Here is a 17,279-nt window from a genome sequence, read left to right as displayed (position 1 = left end):
AGCCAATCATAGGCATCCCTTGCAGTCACATGACAGTAGTGGCCACTCGTAACTCACAAGTACCCCTGTACTCTGAGCCTACCCATGCACACATTTCCAGGTTGCAAACATAATGCAATCTCTAAGAATTTTGTTTAAATGCACCAGAACAGATATTTTATCAGAATTTTCTGGAAATGCGCATGATGCAATCCACAGAAATTAGTTTGGATACCTAAAATGGAGAGATTTTCCTTAAATTTCTCGAAGGTTAAACATAGTATATATAATATTTACCTTCATTCTCTTTATTGGACATCCTTCATACTATGTACAGACTGGTGGCACACACTCCATGGTTGCCAACAGCAGCAAAAAGCCTCTCTCACACTCTCTCTCTTTCATAAAACACACAGGACAAACACAAGCAGAGACTGGACAGCTCTACACCAATATATTCATTGTATCCTTCATGAAAGACTCATACATATTATTTCCAATATTAATCACTAAGATACATAAATATTTTACATCCATTTGTACAGAAGTATATTACATGAAAGTTGTACCAACAATTAAACATGGTTAACTAACAGAAGTGATTCCACCCTAGAGTACTGTATTGTTTCCTAGTTAATACATGTTTTACACCACACAATGTTTATCAAAATGAGGATATCTCTCTCCCATATTTCTCTTGTTTCATTTCTACCAGTTTAAGTCATAAAAGCTGTTGTTCAAGATGGCATTGTTTACTGGGTAGCAACTAGCTGGTGAAATCCAAGCCCTGGACGACAGAGTGAATACCGTGCGTGAAAACCACCTAGGATCAACCACAAGTTCCCTAGCAGTTTTCATTATGGCATTGTTGCAAGGAGGACAAGATTAGTAAGTGATAATGATTCACGTCTTAGGAGGAGCATCACAGAAATAATCCTCTGTTTTGTATTGTGCACAAAAAGCTCAACTGGATCACAGGCTCTTCACATATACAGTGCCAGGTATTTTTATCAACTTTTAACGGATGAAGTAAGAAACATTAAATTATTACCTCATAATCCCTTCACCACTTTAGGTCACAAAATTAACACCAATTTACATCTAGTATCCGGTAATTTAACAAATACTGTATACTTCTGATTTGTATTTTGCTTTTGAGATCATAAGATTTTTATGTAGTAATTTAAATTTTAACATTCTACTAATTAATATTCGATTATTACCAGTTATCACATCAGAGTCTTGATTGTGGTAGAATATATCCCCAAACTCTTATATTACATTAACAAGGTGTTATGACAAAAGGCGGACTGGAATGCTACCCTCACCATATCAGTTTGGAATGGTAAATACAACCTATAAACACCAAATATTCTATAAAATATGTACCAGAAGGTGGCACAACATACTCTGCATCAAGTACAACATGTTGACACATACATAAATGTACAGGAAGCCTCAGGATAATGTATAAAGCAGGTTACAGACTTTGAAAAATTTTCCCCCCTTGCAGTACAATATTATACTGTACATTCTTTCAAGTTTTTTAAATATTTTCTTTTTTATTAATATATTTGTCTATTGTTTTTCACATAAATATGATAATAATCTGTTAACTATAACTTACTTAATTCAGTGTATGTAAATTGGTATCTTGGCAGCTTGGACTAATCCACCGAGCCACTTTACTGAGTTACCTGTACTACCACACTTCCACCTCTGGGGTAAACCTTATCCAGCAGTGGACTGATAAGGCTGTAACATATAACTATGAATAAGTTTATATACATATACAGTATATGGGTATATATATATACAGTATACAGGTATATATTTACACTGTATATATATAAGCATACACACACAGAGTAGAATACCACAAACCCATTTGCCGATGGTTCTATATTTTGTCTTAGTTCACGTTGGCTTCACTTACTGTCTACTCTTTGTTCTAAAACTCCATAAAAATGTAATGAAGTTCAAAAATTTCAACCAAATAAAATAAAATAACAGAAGAATCTAATACCAACTGGTTTTTTTTTCAGGACTCAGTTTTAAGCCCTAACTTATGGTAAAATCAACGACACATTTTTACAACCACTACACACACGTTTGAAAGATCAGGCATGTGAATCTTTTATAAAGGTGATACTGTACTGTACAAATGCAAGATAAAAAACTAAATTTAGAGATCTACTGTGGCATTATCTAATACATTACCTCAGGGGAATCAACCATTAAACAAAATTATGACTGTGAGGGGTAAATACAAGAGAAAGTGTATATCCAGTCTGCCTGGCACTAAGTTCTGACTGGTATGGGGCAGTTGTCAGCCACCCAGTCACTGAGGTACTAACAAAAATCTCAAACTTAAGTATATTTTTACCAAATAAATGAAGAAAAGAGTGTGATTAAAACCAAATATACTGTATATCAAGTGTTCAATATGATCAATACCCAATATACATTTAATTTACCAAGCCCAGAGTAGATTTGTAAAATGGATTTACAAACATAACCACACACACACTGCATAATGGCTACTACTCTTCCTCCGTGATTAATAAGTACAATACCAATACGTACATACAAAATAAAAACAAGCAGTAATATTTGGTAGAATATCTTTTAAAAACCCTTGTTTCAACTTAACCATTGATTAGCAAAGTTGTCAAGCTTTGCCACCTTTTCAATCCCAAGGCTTTGAAAACTTGTGTTTTTCTACTCTGTGGGTGTGTGTGCTTGTGCAAGTGTCATGTGAGCTTGTATTTGTGGCAAAGATTTCTGAAAGGAATAAATATTTCAGTCAATTGTAGTTGTGCATGTGAAACAAGCAGTGGTTTATAACATTAGAATAACAAGTCCAAAGAAGGTTATGATAGAATTCTGAGAAAAAGACTGGAAGTTTGGAATGAGTATAAGGTAGAGGAATGAGAAAACATGAAAAAATGCAGCACAGTGGCTGATGGTGGGAAGCCATATACAGAATAATAAAGTACATAAAAAATGGGAAAAACAAAACAAAATTACTTGCAGAACTACACAATGTGAATGAGGTACAGATGACATTTTCCTGCAACTGTAATGTACCTGATAGTAAAGCAAAGATGTGGATTTTAAGATTTATGCATATGATAGTTGTTAGCTATGGTGAGTAGATACAATGGATGGAAGGAGAGAATTGATGCATGAGGGGTGATAGTGATGATGAGAGTTAAAGGAAAACATGTTAAAAGGGTGTTAGTACTAGTAAGAGTTAGTAGGATGGAAGGAGAGAAAGTGAGAGGGGAATGTGTTGAAGAGATACTAGTGCAGGTCGGAGTGGGTGAGGTGTGGTACAGTGGAGTGTTTGGTCAGAGGTCAAAACACAGTACTGTACTAGCTCAGACACCTGTGGATAATCTGTCTAGACTACCTTGCAGAATAACATTACATAATTAATCATAAATACTTACATATTATGAATACTGATAACAAGTTCCTTCATGTATGCTGCAAGCTGTATGGATATGTTTGGGGTGGGGGGCTTAGGCTATCAGAATTGAGCAAACCCAGGCTTATTATCTTAGGTTAGCTACTGCAGAACCAAGCTAAAACAGAGTATAACAACACAGTGTAGTTAATCAAAATGGTAAATAAAATACCGGTAAGCACATTCTTGATATAGTATAGAAGAAAGTTAAGCTTATGGGTAATTCCTTATATGCCATTATATTTCATTGTTTCAGTGATCTGATTCCGAGTGTCTGGAGAAATTTTTTTTGACAATGTACCATGATGCTGATGAAGAGTTTGGAAGACAATAATCTCCCCACTACACATATATTCATTGTGTTGTTTAAGTCTTAACAGGGTGTCTGTCTTACACAAAATTCTCAAGAGATCTCTGTACACAGTTCCACTTTACAAACAAGAGTAATCCACTTGCATAGAGGTTTTTAATTACCAGTTGCATTTACTCAATTTGTGACCAAATTTAAAATCTTGTGCAAGCAGAACAGATTACTGTATACAGATATCCTGTTAGTTGATGACACAAAAAATATTGCCACTCTGTGTGATGTTATGCCTCCTACAACACAAGAGTACTCACAGTGGATGACAGGCACCTTAAAAAAAATAAAATAAAAAAAGACTAGAAAACATCCGCCCTATTGATTATCACTGATTATCCACTGATTTATTTATGTTATTTCCTGTACTGTATTCAACCCAGGATGAAGTAGTAGGTGTTCAATGAATGCTTTATTTTTTTAATCTTCAAGATTTTTAATGAGAACAAATCCACAATGGCAGACAAAATGTTTATTCCATTCTGTGGTTCCTTCTCACACACTTGTTCATGTTATGGTGACTCTCCAGCCAAGCTGTTTAATGTTAGGTAGCCAGATACAAGAGTGAATGGATGTACTGTATACACACTACACATTTACTTCGATCACTGTCATTTTACCCATTCTTAGTGTTGTAAAAGACGTGTTCTAATATAGTACACCCTTTTCCATAACAAGGCCGTAAATTTGATTTACATACTGCTTCACACAAGCCAGCATCATCCTTCCTTCAAAAATCACTAACACCATACACTGTTGCTGCCTCCGACCATCCACCACTACATTATACAAATATTAAACCAATCTTTCATTTCCCATTGTCTCAAGATGTTCATAATGACCACAGACCACCTGACCAGACCCTAATCCACTCTTCCCAAACACTTCCTTTACCTGCACTCTCACTCTCTTCCCTACTTTACCCCATATGTTGCTCTCCAGTGAGTTTTTTCTTGTTATTTTAATATATGCTGTACTATATAAATACCTTGAACATGTAATCCCCAAATGGACATATTAATATTAACAACTATCTGACAGTTGACCAAACAAAGTCCTGTGTGTTCACACTAATATATTCTAATTTAATTTGATTTTAATTTTGCCCAGTGTAATACATTCCTGAGGCCACAATACAACATAAAAAAATCTAAAGTAGTCGATAAAAAGCATTACGGTTAAATTAAGTTTGTCATCCAATAAGAAAAGAAGCAATCCAAAGATTGTACAATGTTCAGTTGTATTGTGGTATCAAATAAAGAAAAAATCTAGAATCATTCAAGTTATGTTCTCAGGGTTACTGATGGTTATAAACAGTGAAACAGGAAGGCAGAATCTTCATAACAAGTGTTAAACGCAGTACTGTACACTGACTCTACCTCTGTCTTCCAGAGCTCACCATTACCAGGCCAGGATGTTGTTCCCACTAAAGCAACACAAGTTGATGCAAGCGAGTTAGCTTAGTATTCCCCAACTGACGTTTCTTTGTGCCGCACGAAGCACGACGACTACTGTATGTTCAAGAAGCTACATCCTTTAACATTCAACAGAATTATTTGATATTCTAAACAATAATAACATTATCTTACAAGTCAACCTTTAACAATCTCATACAGACTAATTACACAGATGTAAGACAGTTGATGTATATCACGATCATGCTTAGTAAAATAAAAATAGTGTATCTATGGTCGCCTACACAACAGTATAAGCATCTAGTTCATGATACTAAGTTATCTTAACATATAGGCAGAACATAATGTTTCCTAACTCTTATATTCTGAGTGATAATCTCACGAATAACATGTCTAGTAGATATAGATACAAGTAGACAGATAAATACATGTACACAAAAACAGACGGACAGATGAAGACAGAAAGAGAAAGCAGATGACAGAATCACATGGAATGTCCAACAATTCACCTCACAAATATTTAGCCCATCATTACAATATATTTACAGATAGTACTGGTCAAATTACAACATTTTACTCATGGCAGCAGCAAGACTAGGAGACAAAACTAAGATGCTCACACTGTTCATACAGTAAAATGATTCATACAGTTCATGGTACAGTACACTACAGTACCAGCTGGCCTTACCCAACCTCTACCACTGACTCCAAACATCGAATATACTGTACCTGTACTTCCAACATTGTTCATCTTCATAAGTAAATAAGAAAAAGTTGTAATTTTAAATCTGAAGCTTTCACAATGACTGACTGACTGTACTTCCATCAAACACTTACATTATGTGGGACCCAGTTGCCAATAACCATCATATCCCATAAAGAAATGGTTAAGTGATTAGACCTATGCATATACATTAGCCAGACAGATGGTAATAATAATGCTCAACTAGTATTATCTGTCTATTACATTGCCCTTCTTGTGCTACAGGTTAGGGTGGCATATGCAAAACCTCAGAGACTACATAGTCTTGGCACATTTCTCAATGGACGCCTCCCTCACTAGTCTCTTATTTCACCTTTATATATTCTCTCTACTCCCACTTACTTCACTAAAATATGGTAACATTATCTCCATCTACCTGTTTCGCTATACACACTATGACTTTCTACTTAGTGGGATTTATATTTAACGGGATGGTGCTGCCTCGATAAAATGAATTTATTGTTACTGTTTCTGTACTACATACTAATTATAGCTGTACTGTATAAGAGTGAGATGATCTACAGTAATTATTTAGTTTTGTGTGTGATCCTCAGAGTTCTACAGTGCAATATATGTAGTTTTCCCTATATTATATTTTACAGTGCATATGATGAGCTCCTATAAGCAGTCAATCAGTACTGAGGAGTGTTGCATCCTATAGCAGACCGGGTATTGTGAGGTCATCGTGTGTAAATCAACAGAGACTTGTTTACAGTATGTATATAAAGTGCTTGTGTATACAGCAATGACCAAGACAGCCAAGAAAACATATTTTATTCACAAATGTAAAATTTTATCACCTATATTGCATATTCTCCGGTTCAGTAAAGTTTAATATATGAATTGTACGGTATATATATTATTTATACTATGCCTGTATGTCATGAAATGTGGTACAGTATTATAAATTATATAAATACCAGCTATAGCTTATTTAAAGAGAAGTTTAATGAAAATCAAGGTCTAATTTCTGAAAGGTGTTCATAAACAGACCAGAGGGATGTATGAACAGTGTCCCTCAGCCTCCATAGTGTGTGTGTGTGTTCCGTGTTCACCTTAACTACTGAGGCAGGCAGTGGCTTCAATCCCCCCCCCCCCACACACACACACACAACATCCGTAACTCCAACTCTAAATTTGGTACAATTCTATGATCCACGGCAAGTTACGGAGTTCACTAATCAATTAAGGCCTTTAAAACTTTGAAGTGAGATTTTGTAGGGTGATAAGATGTCTTGGTTATCTCGGATTGCACTACTCTATTTCCCATAAGAGGTTAGATTTGTGCAAATTTACTATACAAGAAATTTTTTCACTATAATTCTACTATAAATTGCCACATATATTGAGGAGTTAATGTATACAGGTATACAGGCTATGTAAGAGCTATCAAGGGTTTGGTTGTGTCACAGTCTGGGTCCCAGTAATAGTGTAAGGATGGCCAGTCAAACACATTACATATATATGGAAAATGTAGCACCAGAATCATGGAATCATTTCTGTTCCTCGAGTTAATGAGGAATTTTCCAGTGTTCTTATCATTTGGACTAGAGATAACATAAGCTCTGGAGGACACACTCAGGCTATTGATCAACCATATGTAACAACCAATTAAGCACCTGCTCCCACAGATTAGGAATTTATCTCTTCGTACTTACTCATTGTGGTTGTCGATAACTAAATTTAACCAATAATTTCAATTCAGAAACTAGGACGTCATTCCTCGCCGTCCTAAACATATTACACGTCGGCCACTCTTATTTTGACTTAAGAGATACAGACATATAAAACTGACTCTGATGACACTTATCTATGCCATTCCCACAAAGTAAATCGACTAATTCCTACAAAAACTGTGGTGGATTGTTATTCGGGAATTGTAACATTCGCGTGTTATTCTTTGTACGGCACCATACGTTTCATAAGCCTTCGATAATCCAGTCTTATATCTCATCATTTACAACCAATATTTCTTCACATACCCAACTTAAAAAAAGAAACTAAGACCTTTTTTTTACATATGAATACACTGGGAACCTTTAACAATACATGCCTCTTTTATACATTCAGTAGGGATTTTATACAAAAAAGAGACAGTATTGGGAGAATGGCATTTGGTTCACAACTGTAATGACCAACAGAAGGTTAAGGCAACTCTGTTCCTACATTTCAAAACATGGGAAAAAAGCCCAAAGGCACCTGCTACATGCTACTGCCAACGTGGATGATGACGTACTGTACATGGCCGACTCTATTCTCCGCTGCATAAAAGTCTTTCGTGTAGGGTCCCTTTACACTGTCATTACCTATTACTATAACTATATGAAACCCAAGCCAATCTTCTGTCACTGTGTATCTTTAGCTGAATGTAAATTTGTTCTCATACTAAACGATTTCCTCTCCTCAGTGATAGCCTCCTCCTCCTCTCATCTCACTGCCTACACCACATTCCATCTCTTCTATTTCTACTTCTCCTACAGTGTATCTAGTTAGTGATACAATTAAAGAGTCGCTCATATTACCTCTTTTAACGTACCTCTTGAACCCTTCACTATGGAGACGCTATTTTTCATTCAGCTCAGAGGCGACCCCAGACACAAGTCCTTTAACCTCTATTCATATTCTGTCACCAAGGAATCAACCAAGAATGAAAAATATGAGAACCTTTTAAGTATTTCCAGCCTTTACCGCTAAATTATCAGAATATAGTTAAATAATGACTAACCACACATCAAAGTTATTCAATAAATTCTAAATATAATCTTCTGAGAGTTGTAATATATCTATTAAAAATAAAATATATATTCAATTCCTATTTAGCACTCCCTTTCATAGTGTATTTTTGGCATGGATTTCCTCTATCTCTCTTTTTTTAAATTCCTCTGTGAAATATTAGTGGGTAAAGAGCCTGTGGTGTACTAAGGCTCTGATAGAAAAGTGATTCAAGACACTTTTCCAAGCAGTAAAAATCACACTATGCATCACCAACACTTTCCAGTTACACAGTTAACTTATACGAGTCTTACAAAATAAATACGCATATAAATAATACACCTCAGAGCAAGACACATTGTTACAAATTATCTTTCCATCTGGTCTGAGACAATAAGAACAAACCTCACGTTCATTCAAGGCCGAACCTGTCAAGTGAATCTCATGCCACAAGTATACTACAAGAACTTTTTAGACATGTTAGAATGTCTTTGGTCTCCTTCAGGTCTACAACATTACAGGAACATCTGTTGCAATTCACAACAGACAAAATGTTAAGATGAGACTGAGGGCAGAGGTAGGAAGTGAAGTACAGGCTGCTTGCTGGCAGATGTGACGTAAGTTGTGCCTCATTCATCCTCCCTGTTGACTTGGCTGAGGATATCACCCAACTTTAACCATGAAGTCAAATGAGAGGTTTTCTTATGTACGTTTAGCCTCGTCTTTACTCGACTCTGGTTCTTATAGGATGTTAACTATATGTGAAGCAAAAGCGATACATTACTGTACTTATATCTTGCACAATATGAAGTACTAATTGGTAAGATGCATCAAATAAATGAAGAAAAAAAATTGGAACACATAAAGAACTCCTGGTTTCTTTACTCTGAGTCTGGAGTGAAGTTTCAAGGGGAGGAGGCAACAACTAAATGCCTCATCCAGCAGCAACACACACCTGGGAAAAAAACTTACAGACAAAATATTGTTGAACACAGCCACTATGACATTCTCCTACCAAGTGTGCATGCTGAAGACCTCCTCAATTATCACCCTGAGAGAGTGAGGGATAGAGGGCATCTAACGGTGAATTGTGTATCTAACGTCCAATATATTTATCCTTAACAAAAGACGTAACAGGTGATTATAGTCCCACTTTGCCATTTACCCTCGTCTAAGACTCTCAAGGCTCACACCCAGACCAGGCAGACACGGAATAAAAGTAAATCGGTCAACAAAACAAGGCCATAGACAGACAGCTCTATAAACACAACAGGCAGGTATGTAAGGCATGTTATATGGGCTCCTGTAACTTCTCAACCACTGTACTGCTGCGTCACACGTGGAAATTATTAGGAGCCTCGCAAAAAAAAAAAAAAGCAGCAGAATTTGACCCCCTTTTCTTTTTAACGAAACCGAGGAACCACGTAACAGTGTCACAGATTTGAATGAATTCCTACTTTATCACTCAGATGTGTTAAGATGCATTAGGAATGATTAACCAAGGAGACTCACACTAAAAGATTGATACGATATGATACAAGCGCTAGTACCTTCGGCCACGTCCGTAAATGCACCTTCACGTCGTTTGCCCTCTTGTGATGTCTAAAGAACAACGAGGAATTCCATTATTTATCACATCACTAGTAACAAGATAATATTAAATGTTTCCTATGTTATTTAACTGCAGTTTAACTAACACTATGCGTTAAATCTGTGCTCCGTTCCATCTGCCATCATGTGGACAACGGTCTTGTTGGAGATCCACACCAACTTTGGAAGGCGGTGGGGGTTCATACGTACAATATCGGGAACTGGTACCGTCGAGTATGTCTTCGTGCATTTGGTCTGTGACGCCCCCAACCCAAACATCCCCGATGACGTCTGCAGTAAAGAAGGAATAAAAAATCTTGGGTTACATAGGCTTACAATTCTCTCAATTTAGGTATCACCCAACTTGACTGTAAGATCAATGTTAAACGTCTTCCTCTCTGATACATTCTTTTATCCTCAAGTTATACTGAGCAGTGTGTATTGATCTTAAGGGTGAGAACAAGGAATCATGTTTTTTTCTACACTGGATCTGGGAGTTTAGAACCAAGAGCAACACAACTGACTCTCCCTCACTTGCTGTTAATTATTCACTCTAGCTGCTTTATCAAGTGTGTTCTGTTATGATGTTCCTTCCCACACACACAAAATCTTACACTGGAAAATGGCAAAGATTGATTAATAAATAGAAATAGATTGGCATATAATGATTAATTGCTACATCTTGCTGAGCCACAACCCCAAGACTTACCTGCCAAAAAGAGAGTTTGTTTTCCCCCATAGAACAAGATGCCAAGTATTTGCCATCAGGAGAGAAGGACAAGGCCGTCACAGCTGTGGCGTGTGCAGGAATCATCTGCAAGAGAGAAATCATGTACACTTCACAAGAGAAAACTTCACTGAATTATATCACTGCTCTAAACTGTGACTCAACACCAATCACTGCATCCCCAATGGAGAGAAGGAGAACCAGCCACCAGGGAGCCAGCTAGGAAGTGTGTAGTCTAGGCTGGTGACAGAAGAGCTTTGATGCCTGAAACTCCACCAAGGTTAAGCTCAATGTTTGATGAGGTGGCACCCAAGACTCATTACTTCTTACTTTAAATTGTGAACTGCTGTCACCTTATCCAGGACCACTGTAACATTAAATCTGGTCCAACTGTGATTTAATATTAATTTTTCAGCCCAAACTATTACTCTGGGAGTGGTCAAAAATTATTCAAATTATACCATTAGCCTGACCATCTGTTTTCAACATTAGTATAAACTTTAGCATTAAGAAAGAGATCATTACTAACCTGACATTTATATGCTCTAAGTTCATACATTGCAATACTGCCATTTTTAGCCCCAGTGGCAATCCGTCTGGTGTGTGGACAGTGAGATACTTGGGGGAAACCACAAATGGATGGGAAGACCTCATTAAGCCCCCGACTCTTGAGATGTCCCGGGTCAACACAGTGCAACACAATGTCCATCACCTGCAAAATAAATACAGTGAAGAATAAAGAAATGCATGTTAACTGACAAGTGTCTTATTGTTGTCTTGCGTGCCTCCTCTTCCTGCTTATATGATCAACATGTAGTAAAAAAAAATAGGGAAGGGGGAGGCACATTTCCAGCAGACAATAATTCTAATACTCAAAAACTCCTTCATTCTCCACTATGTTACTAGAGATTATATCACCACCATCTAAGAGAGTAAAACTCTTAACTGATCCACACCAGTAGCAGCAGATATACAAGGGGTTAAGGTCACATCATCAGTGACTGTACAACACGCAGAAAATAGACAAGTAATGAGACACACCTCCACCATAAGGTCCATGATGTGGCATCTTTTATGTACAATGAGGTACTCCATCACTCGGAGAATCTCTGTCTTGGCGCGGTGAAGGACAGTGTTGTGGATGTTCAGTTGTAGGCTCTGAGCATTCTGCTGCAGGGCGTTAAAGCGGGCAACTTCACGGGCCATGGTCGTGATGAAGGCTGGGGGTCTGGCCTCGGCAATCAGCGTCAGTGCATTGGAAGCTGTGCGACAAGAGTCTGCCTCTGGTATGAGAGGTAACCCATATTTCATGCTGTGAGAAAAAAAATATTTAAATCATGAATCGATGCTACGCCAGTACCCACCACACCATTAAAAACAATCCACTTTTTTTCCAAAGCAATTTCCCACATAAATGCCAGAATTAGGAGTACAGGATATACAGTACAGTACACACTTCTGCACTGTTAACTGTACTTCAATCACTCTCATTATGATAAATGTGTTCTGCTGAGATATTTCCTTTCCATAACAAAGACCCCAAATACCCAACAGGTTTACCCTGCACTTCACACATCCCAGTATCACCCATCAGTAGCAAAGTCACTTGTCCATGTCCTGATGCTGAACTATTTTCTACCATAATAAAAACTAGTTGCATCATGTTTCCAGACATACTGTGAGAAATTAGAGAGTTTCTGTGTAGCTTTGTTTTATAAATTCTGTTACCAAATTCTATGTTGTTATCATCCAAGTATACTGTACAACTGAACTTATTTTTAAAGGTGAATCAAAATAACTGATGGAAATATGAAAAAAAAAAAACAATAATGGAATGATAATAACTGGTTCCTTCATTTCCATATACAAGTATACTCTATGTTGAACAAGAGGTGATGAACCTTAGAGTAACAGAGAACGTAAACACAACTAAGAATAAAGTATCAACACATGAATTAAAAAAGTAACAAGCTTCACCCACCTGGGAGCCAACCGGTCAGTATCAGCACAAAAGTCCAGCAGTGCCAACAACACCTGTGGTCAAGAAGTGAATAAAAACTCTCTTCTGATTGACCCAAATACAAGTACAGTATTCCCCATATAAGAAGGGCTTGTGTTTCTGGAAATCCATCTATTTAGTGACAAAATGTGTCGAAAGGTAGTGTTGTTGAGGGTTGTGTTCCAGGCTGTCAAGACATGTGATAAAGCTGGCCTTGGGGACCGCACATAATTTAACCATCACACAAGATATAAATTAAAGCTTGTACAGCACCAAAAGCCAATGTCTCCACCATACATCATATACATATAGTCACCTGAATCATATACAGTATAAATATCTCTATTATAAACAAATACATTTTATGTATCGTTCACCAGCACTCATTATCATATACTGTACACAACGTGCACCATACACCAAGTATCAGAAACCTACACAAACACCCCTATGCACTGTACATGTATTTTAGAAATTTTTATCACACTTACATTATACACTGTAAATGACTCACTAACCTTAGCCACATCCAGGTAGGGTTCCCAGACGGGGAATCCACGACCTATTAAATCAATGGCTGCTCGTCTCAATGGTGTGTGAGCCGGTAGCTTGGGGCCCGCTGGAGCTAAGACTAAGTAAGCAAGAGCTTTGCCTGGAAAACAGAAAACAAAAAATACATTGTAGAAGGATTCCTCCAGGGAAGAGTATGGAATCTGTATTGAGGTGTGGGCTTTAATGATCCCCATGTAGTGTATCCTATTATGGCTATTAACACTATGTTTTCCTTGAAACATTATCCTGCTTTTGTTTCTGTTTGTCCTATTACCTGTATCATAGATTTTGTTAGAGAACAAGAAAGTGGTGCTTCCCTTGTGGGAGTAAACGCAAGCTTAAGAGTTTAGTATCAACCATTAACTATGAAGAAACCTTTCTGACATTTTCCTGTGTTATTTATTGTCAGGGTAAAACAAATCACCATCACACACTTCCTCCTTACTTGTTTGCATTGCAAGATTGCCTAGGCCAAAACCTTCAGCCGAGTCCTGACCATGGTATGCCCCGATGACTCCCAATAAGATGATGGCTGTTGCTTGCTTCCTCCGGCCTTCTGACTGGGCCACCACTTCACGGCATGTCTCTCCTGCTGTGACAGGAATGTGGCATTTAATATTTGTACAAGACTGTATAAAGACAGTTCCTCTCAGTATGGTATGAATAAAATAAAAATTACATGAGGCATTTAGTATGATATGGTCAAACAAGCCAAATGAATGTTTTGAGTAATCGCTGTCATTCATTATCTGTGGAGTTACTATGACTATTCCACCCCTCATAACTGACGGTAATTTACACGTGAATAATGGTGAACTTCCACTCTAGACCTCCCCTCCATCACATAGAGAATGGATGGAGTTTTCTGGCACCATAGAAAACAGTTCCTCAAGAGAGGCCTCATGTTTCCATCACAACTAAAGTGTTCTACACTTACCGTCCATCTCCTCATCATAATGGTCCTCGTCAAGATGTGGATGTGGCTCCATCGTCCGTTCACTGGTGGTTCCTCCGCTACTGCTGTTCCCACTTGTGCCGTTCACTGTGGCATTTACCGACGGTGTCCCTGAAGTGGTCTGAAATGTGATGGTGAATGGCTTTACTGTGGAATTCAAATCACTACTTGATATCAAACAAGGATCAATAACAAGATAAGCCAACACTCCCTTTCCTTTCTTTTTATGTTATCATTTATTACTATGAATTTCTTAATCTTGCCGGATTAACAGAGTAATGAGAGACTGAGGCGGCAGCAGCATCAAAATATAATTCTTTCTCCTTCACCATGATGAAGCAAACTGACTCAATCATACAGAAATAATTGTCTATACCAGCACTAGAGGGATTGCCACTTAATTACCATAACTAATATTTGCCTGCCAAATAACCGAGCGTGAAATTTGAAGGCAAAAACCCAGTATGTACCAGCCACAGTGAAAGGGTTACAGTATACAGGATCTGGGATTTTTTTTACAAAGTCATTATCTACGTATTACTACAAGATAATGAACAGGATTGACAGGTGTATAATATCCTCAGAACATTAGAACCCGTCAGATTTTACCTTGGTAGCTGGGTGCTCAGGTCGTGGTGGATGTGGAGTCTCTTGGTTATTGTAGTTGGTGGGACCCGTGGGCAGAGGCTCCGTGTGTGTTGGCAAGTGCGGTGACCAGATTTCGATCAGTTTCTGCCGACCCTCAGGGCCCATCCGAGAGAGCTCTGTTTTTAATAAAGCCTGTGCTGCTTCCCTCACCTAAACGTAAATAAAGAAACTTAAGTTAAAGCCATGGACATAATTTATCTGTTTTGTCAATGGGTCCACCCTGATTTAAGCTGAACCCAGACTCAGACCCAACACAAAAACTTTTACGAAGGTACAGTGTCATTAATTCAACACGCTGAAAAACAGAACTCAATATACTGTATCTAACTTTATATGAACACCTTATAGAATGCAAAGTCTGATAATGACAAGCAACTGTACTGTATGAATAAACACAATATACCGTATAAGGCAAGTTACCTCCTGACAACGATCCTGCCATCTGCGAGCAAGAATTTCCACCATGGGAGGTTGGTACGTCGGGGCACCAGCAGCCACCACACAGTCAGGTAAGAGTACAGTGTGGAGAGCTGTGAGCGTTGACCAGCCTTGTTTTATCACAGACTGCTGCCGGGAGAACTCATCTTCGTGGTTGGTCACCGACTGGTTGGCTCTGGAGCTTTGGCTGTACAGAATAATACTTATAACCTTCACCTGTTTCTCAAATTATTATTAAGAAATACAGCAAACATAGATCCACCTCACTGAATTACAGGAACTCAAAGGAATGACTATTTTCTGAATACTGTACTGTACATACTTCAATAATAGTTCTCTACAAACATGTATACACAGCCTATAAGTTTTAGAGACTGGAACACTAAATGACTACAGTACTATCTCCAACATTAAACACACATCTAAATACAGTAGTTAAATCCACCTTCCTTACTCCTACACTTCAGCACCCCAACTGCACATCTATGCCACTGCTTTTATACCTTCACTCTTCTCTACTAATGCCCAAGGATCATCTTAAGGTTTGGATTTCTTTATAATTTTGAAACATATATTTCATTCAGTGTGTCAAACAAGTAGTTACAACTCACTTACATGTGGTTCTTGCGGCGGCGCTCCTGTTCAGGGATGAGTGTGGCAGCATTCATGTCTTGAAGGGTGTTGGCCACTGAGACCAGGGCTAACAGGTGGTGGGTGGTGAGTGCTGGTGACACCTCCCAGTGGCCACGCCCAGTGAATACCTAGAAAACCACATTTTTATTAGTACTCCATAAACATTACCCAACTTCCAGTATAATATTATGCTTCACAGTATTTAACTCTGAGAATATTAAAATTTATTAAAGAAAATTATTTGTGTATTTACAGAAAGGGCTGTCAATACTAATTTGCAAAACATCTATCCAGAAAATTTACAAACATTATACAGTTTTGCATAGAATGTTTCATGAAAGATTTTGTGCCTAGAGATTATGCAACAAAACGGAATGGTACTTATATTCTACAGTGTAACCATAACTCAAAAGTATAAATAAATGGATTTCAACATTCAAAACACTACTGACTATCACTGCATGAGCCCACTAAGGCACTGGTATCACTGGAACAGAAAATAAAAGTATCTGACAACATCTTGGCTCGGTTTAAGACAATCAATACTTAATCCATAGCACGCAGGTCGCAGGTCCCATACATGGAAAAAAAACAAGAGTAAACACCTTGGAAGCGCAGTACCTGTGTCCTGTGTTCCAGTTTGACCATCTCGGGTGGCAGTTCAGCAGCCAAGTCGGGTGGTAAATTGATTTGGGGCATCTCTGCCTCTCGTACTGGGTGCCAAGTGGGCATAAACAGTGACATATAGCCTGAAAGTCATACAATAAAACAATGAATCATAATTATGCAACAAAAAAATATTTCATATGCTATTGTCCACACTGATGTATAACGTTTATATGTAACATCATAACTGACTGACCAATCCCTAAATCAATACTAATCAATGGACATCAAACTAAGTTCCTATTGGCAGCATAAACACACAAGAGAAAACCCAGGGGATACTACTATAATGCTCCCAGACACAGTGGATAATAACCATAGGCTTAGAAGATGGTGGTGACTGCATCTACAGGGTTATATGAATTCACT

At 37.8% G+C, this 17,279-nt stretch overlaps 1 protein-coding gene across 8 annotated transcripts in view; it reads right to left on the bottom strand.

The window, feature by feature from the left end:
• Positions 1-266: 266 nt before the first annotated feature.
• LOC121872882 (WD repeat-containing protein 7-like) overlaps positions 267-17,279 on the bottom strand; it is a 54,671-nt gene continuing 37,658 nt past the window's right edge. For 7 of the 8 annotated variants that reach the window (XM_042375966.1, XM_042375999.1, XM_042375989.1 and 4 more), the window contains 12 exons: positions 16,866-16,993; positions 16,227-16,372; positions 15,594-15,798; positions 15,135-15,323; positions 14,508-14,646; positions 14,016-14,162; positions 13,537-13,670; positions 13,001-13,053; positions 12,061-12,331; positions 11,549-11,731; positions 11,002-11,106; positions 267-10,583 (listed from right to left, as the gene is read on the bottom strand). In XM_042375966.1, the coding sequence (XP_042231900.1) occupies positions 10,401-10,583; positions 11,002-11,106; positions 11,549-11,731; positions 12,061-12,331; positions 13,001-13,053; positions 13,537-13,670; positions 14,016-14,162; positions 14,508-14,646; positions 15,135-15,323; positions 15,594-15,798; positions 16,227-16,372; positions 16,866-16,993 (1,883 nt within the window). In that variant the 3' untranslated portion in view covers positions 267-10,400. The remainder of the gene's footprint in view (positions 10,584-11,001; positions 11,107-11,548; positions 11,732-12,060; positions 12,332-13,000; positions 13,054-13,536; positions 13,671-14,015; positions 14,163-14,507; positions 14,647-15,134; positions 15,324-15,593; positions 15,799-16,226; positions 16,373-16,865; positions 16,994-17,279) is intronic. The other variant, XM_042375975.1, reaches the window with a different exon arrangement.

This window comes from Homarus americanus, unplaced genomic scaffold, assembly GCF_018991925.1.
Source record: "Homarus americanus isolate GMGI-L3 unplaced genomic scaffold, GMGI_Hamer_2.0 scaffold55640, whole genome shotgun sequence".
Lineage (NCBI taxonomy): Eukaryota > Metazoa > Arthropoda > Malacostraca > Decapoda > Nephropidae > Homarus > Homarus americanus.
Note: the sequence above shows the minus strand (reverse complement) of the source record. Positions and strands in the feature narration are given on the sequence as shown.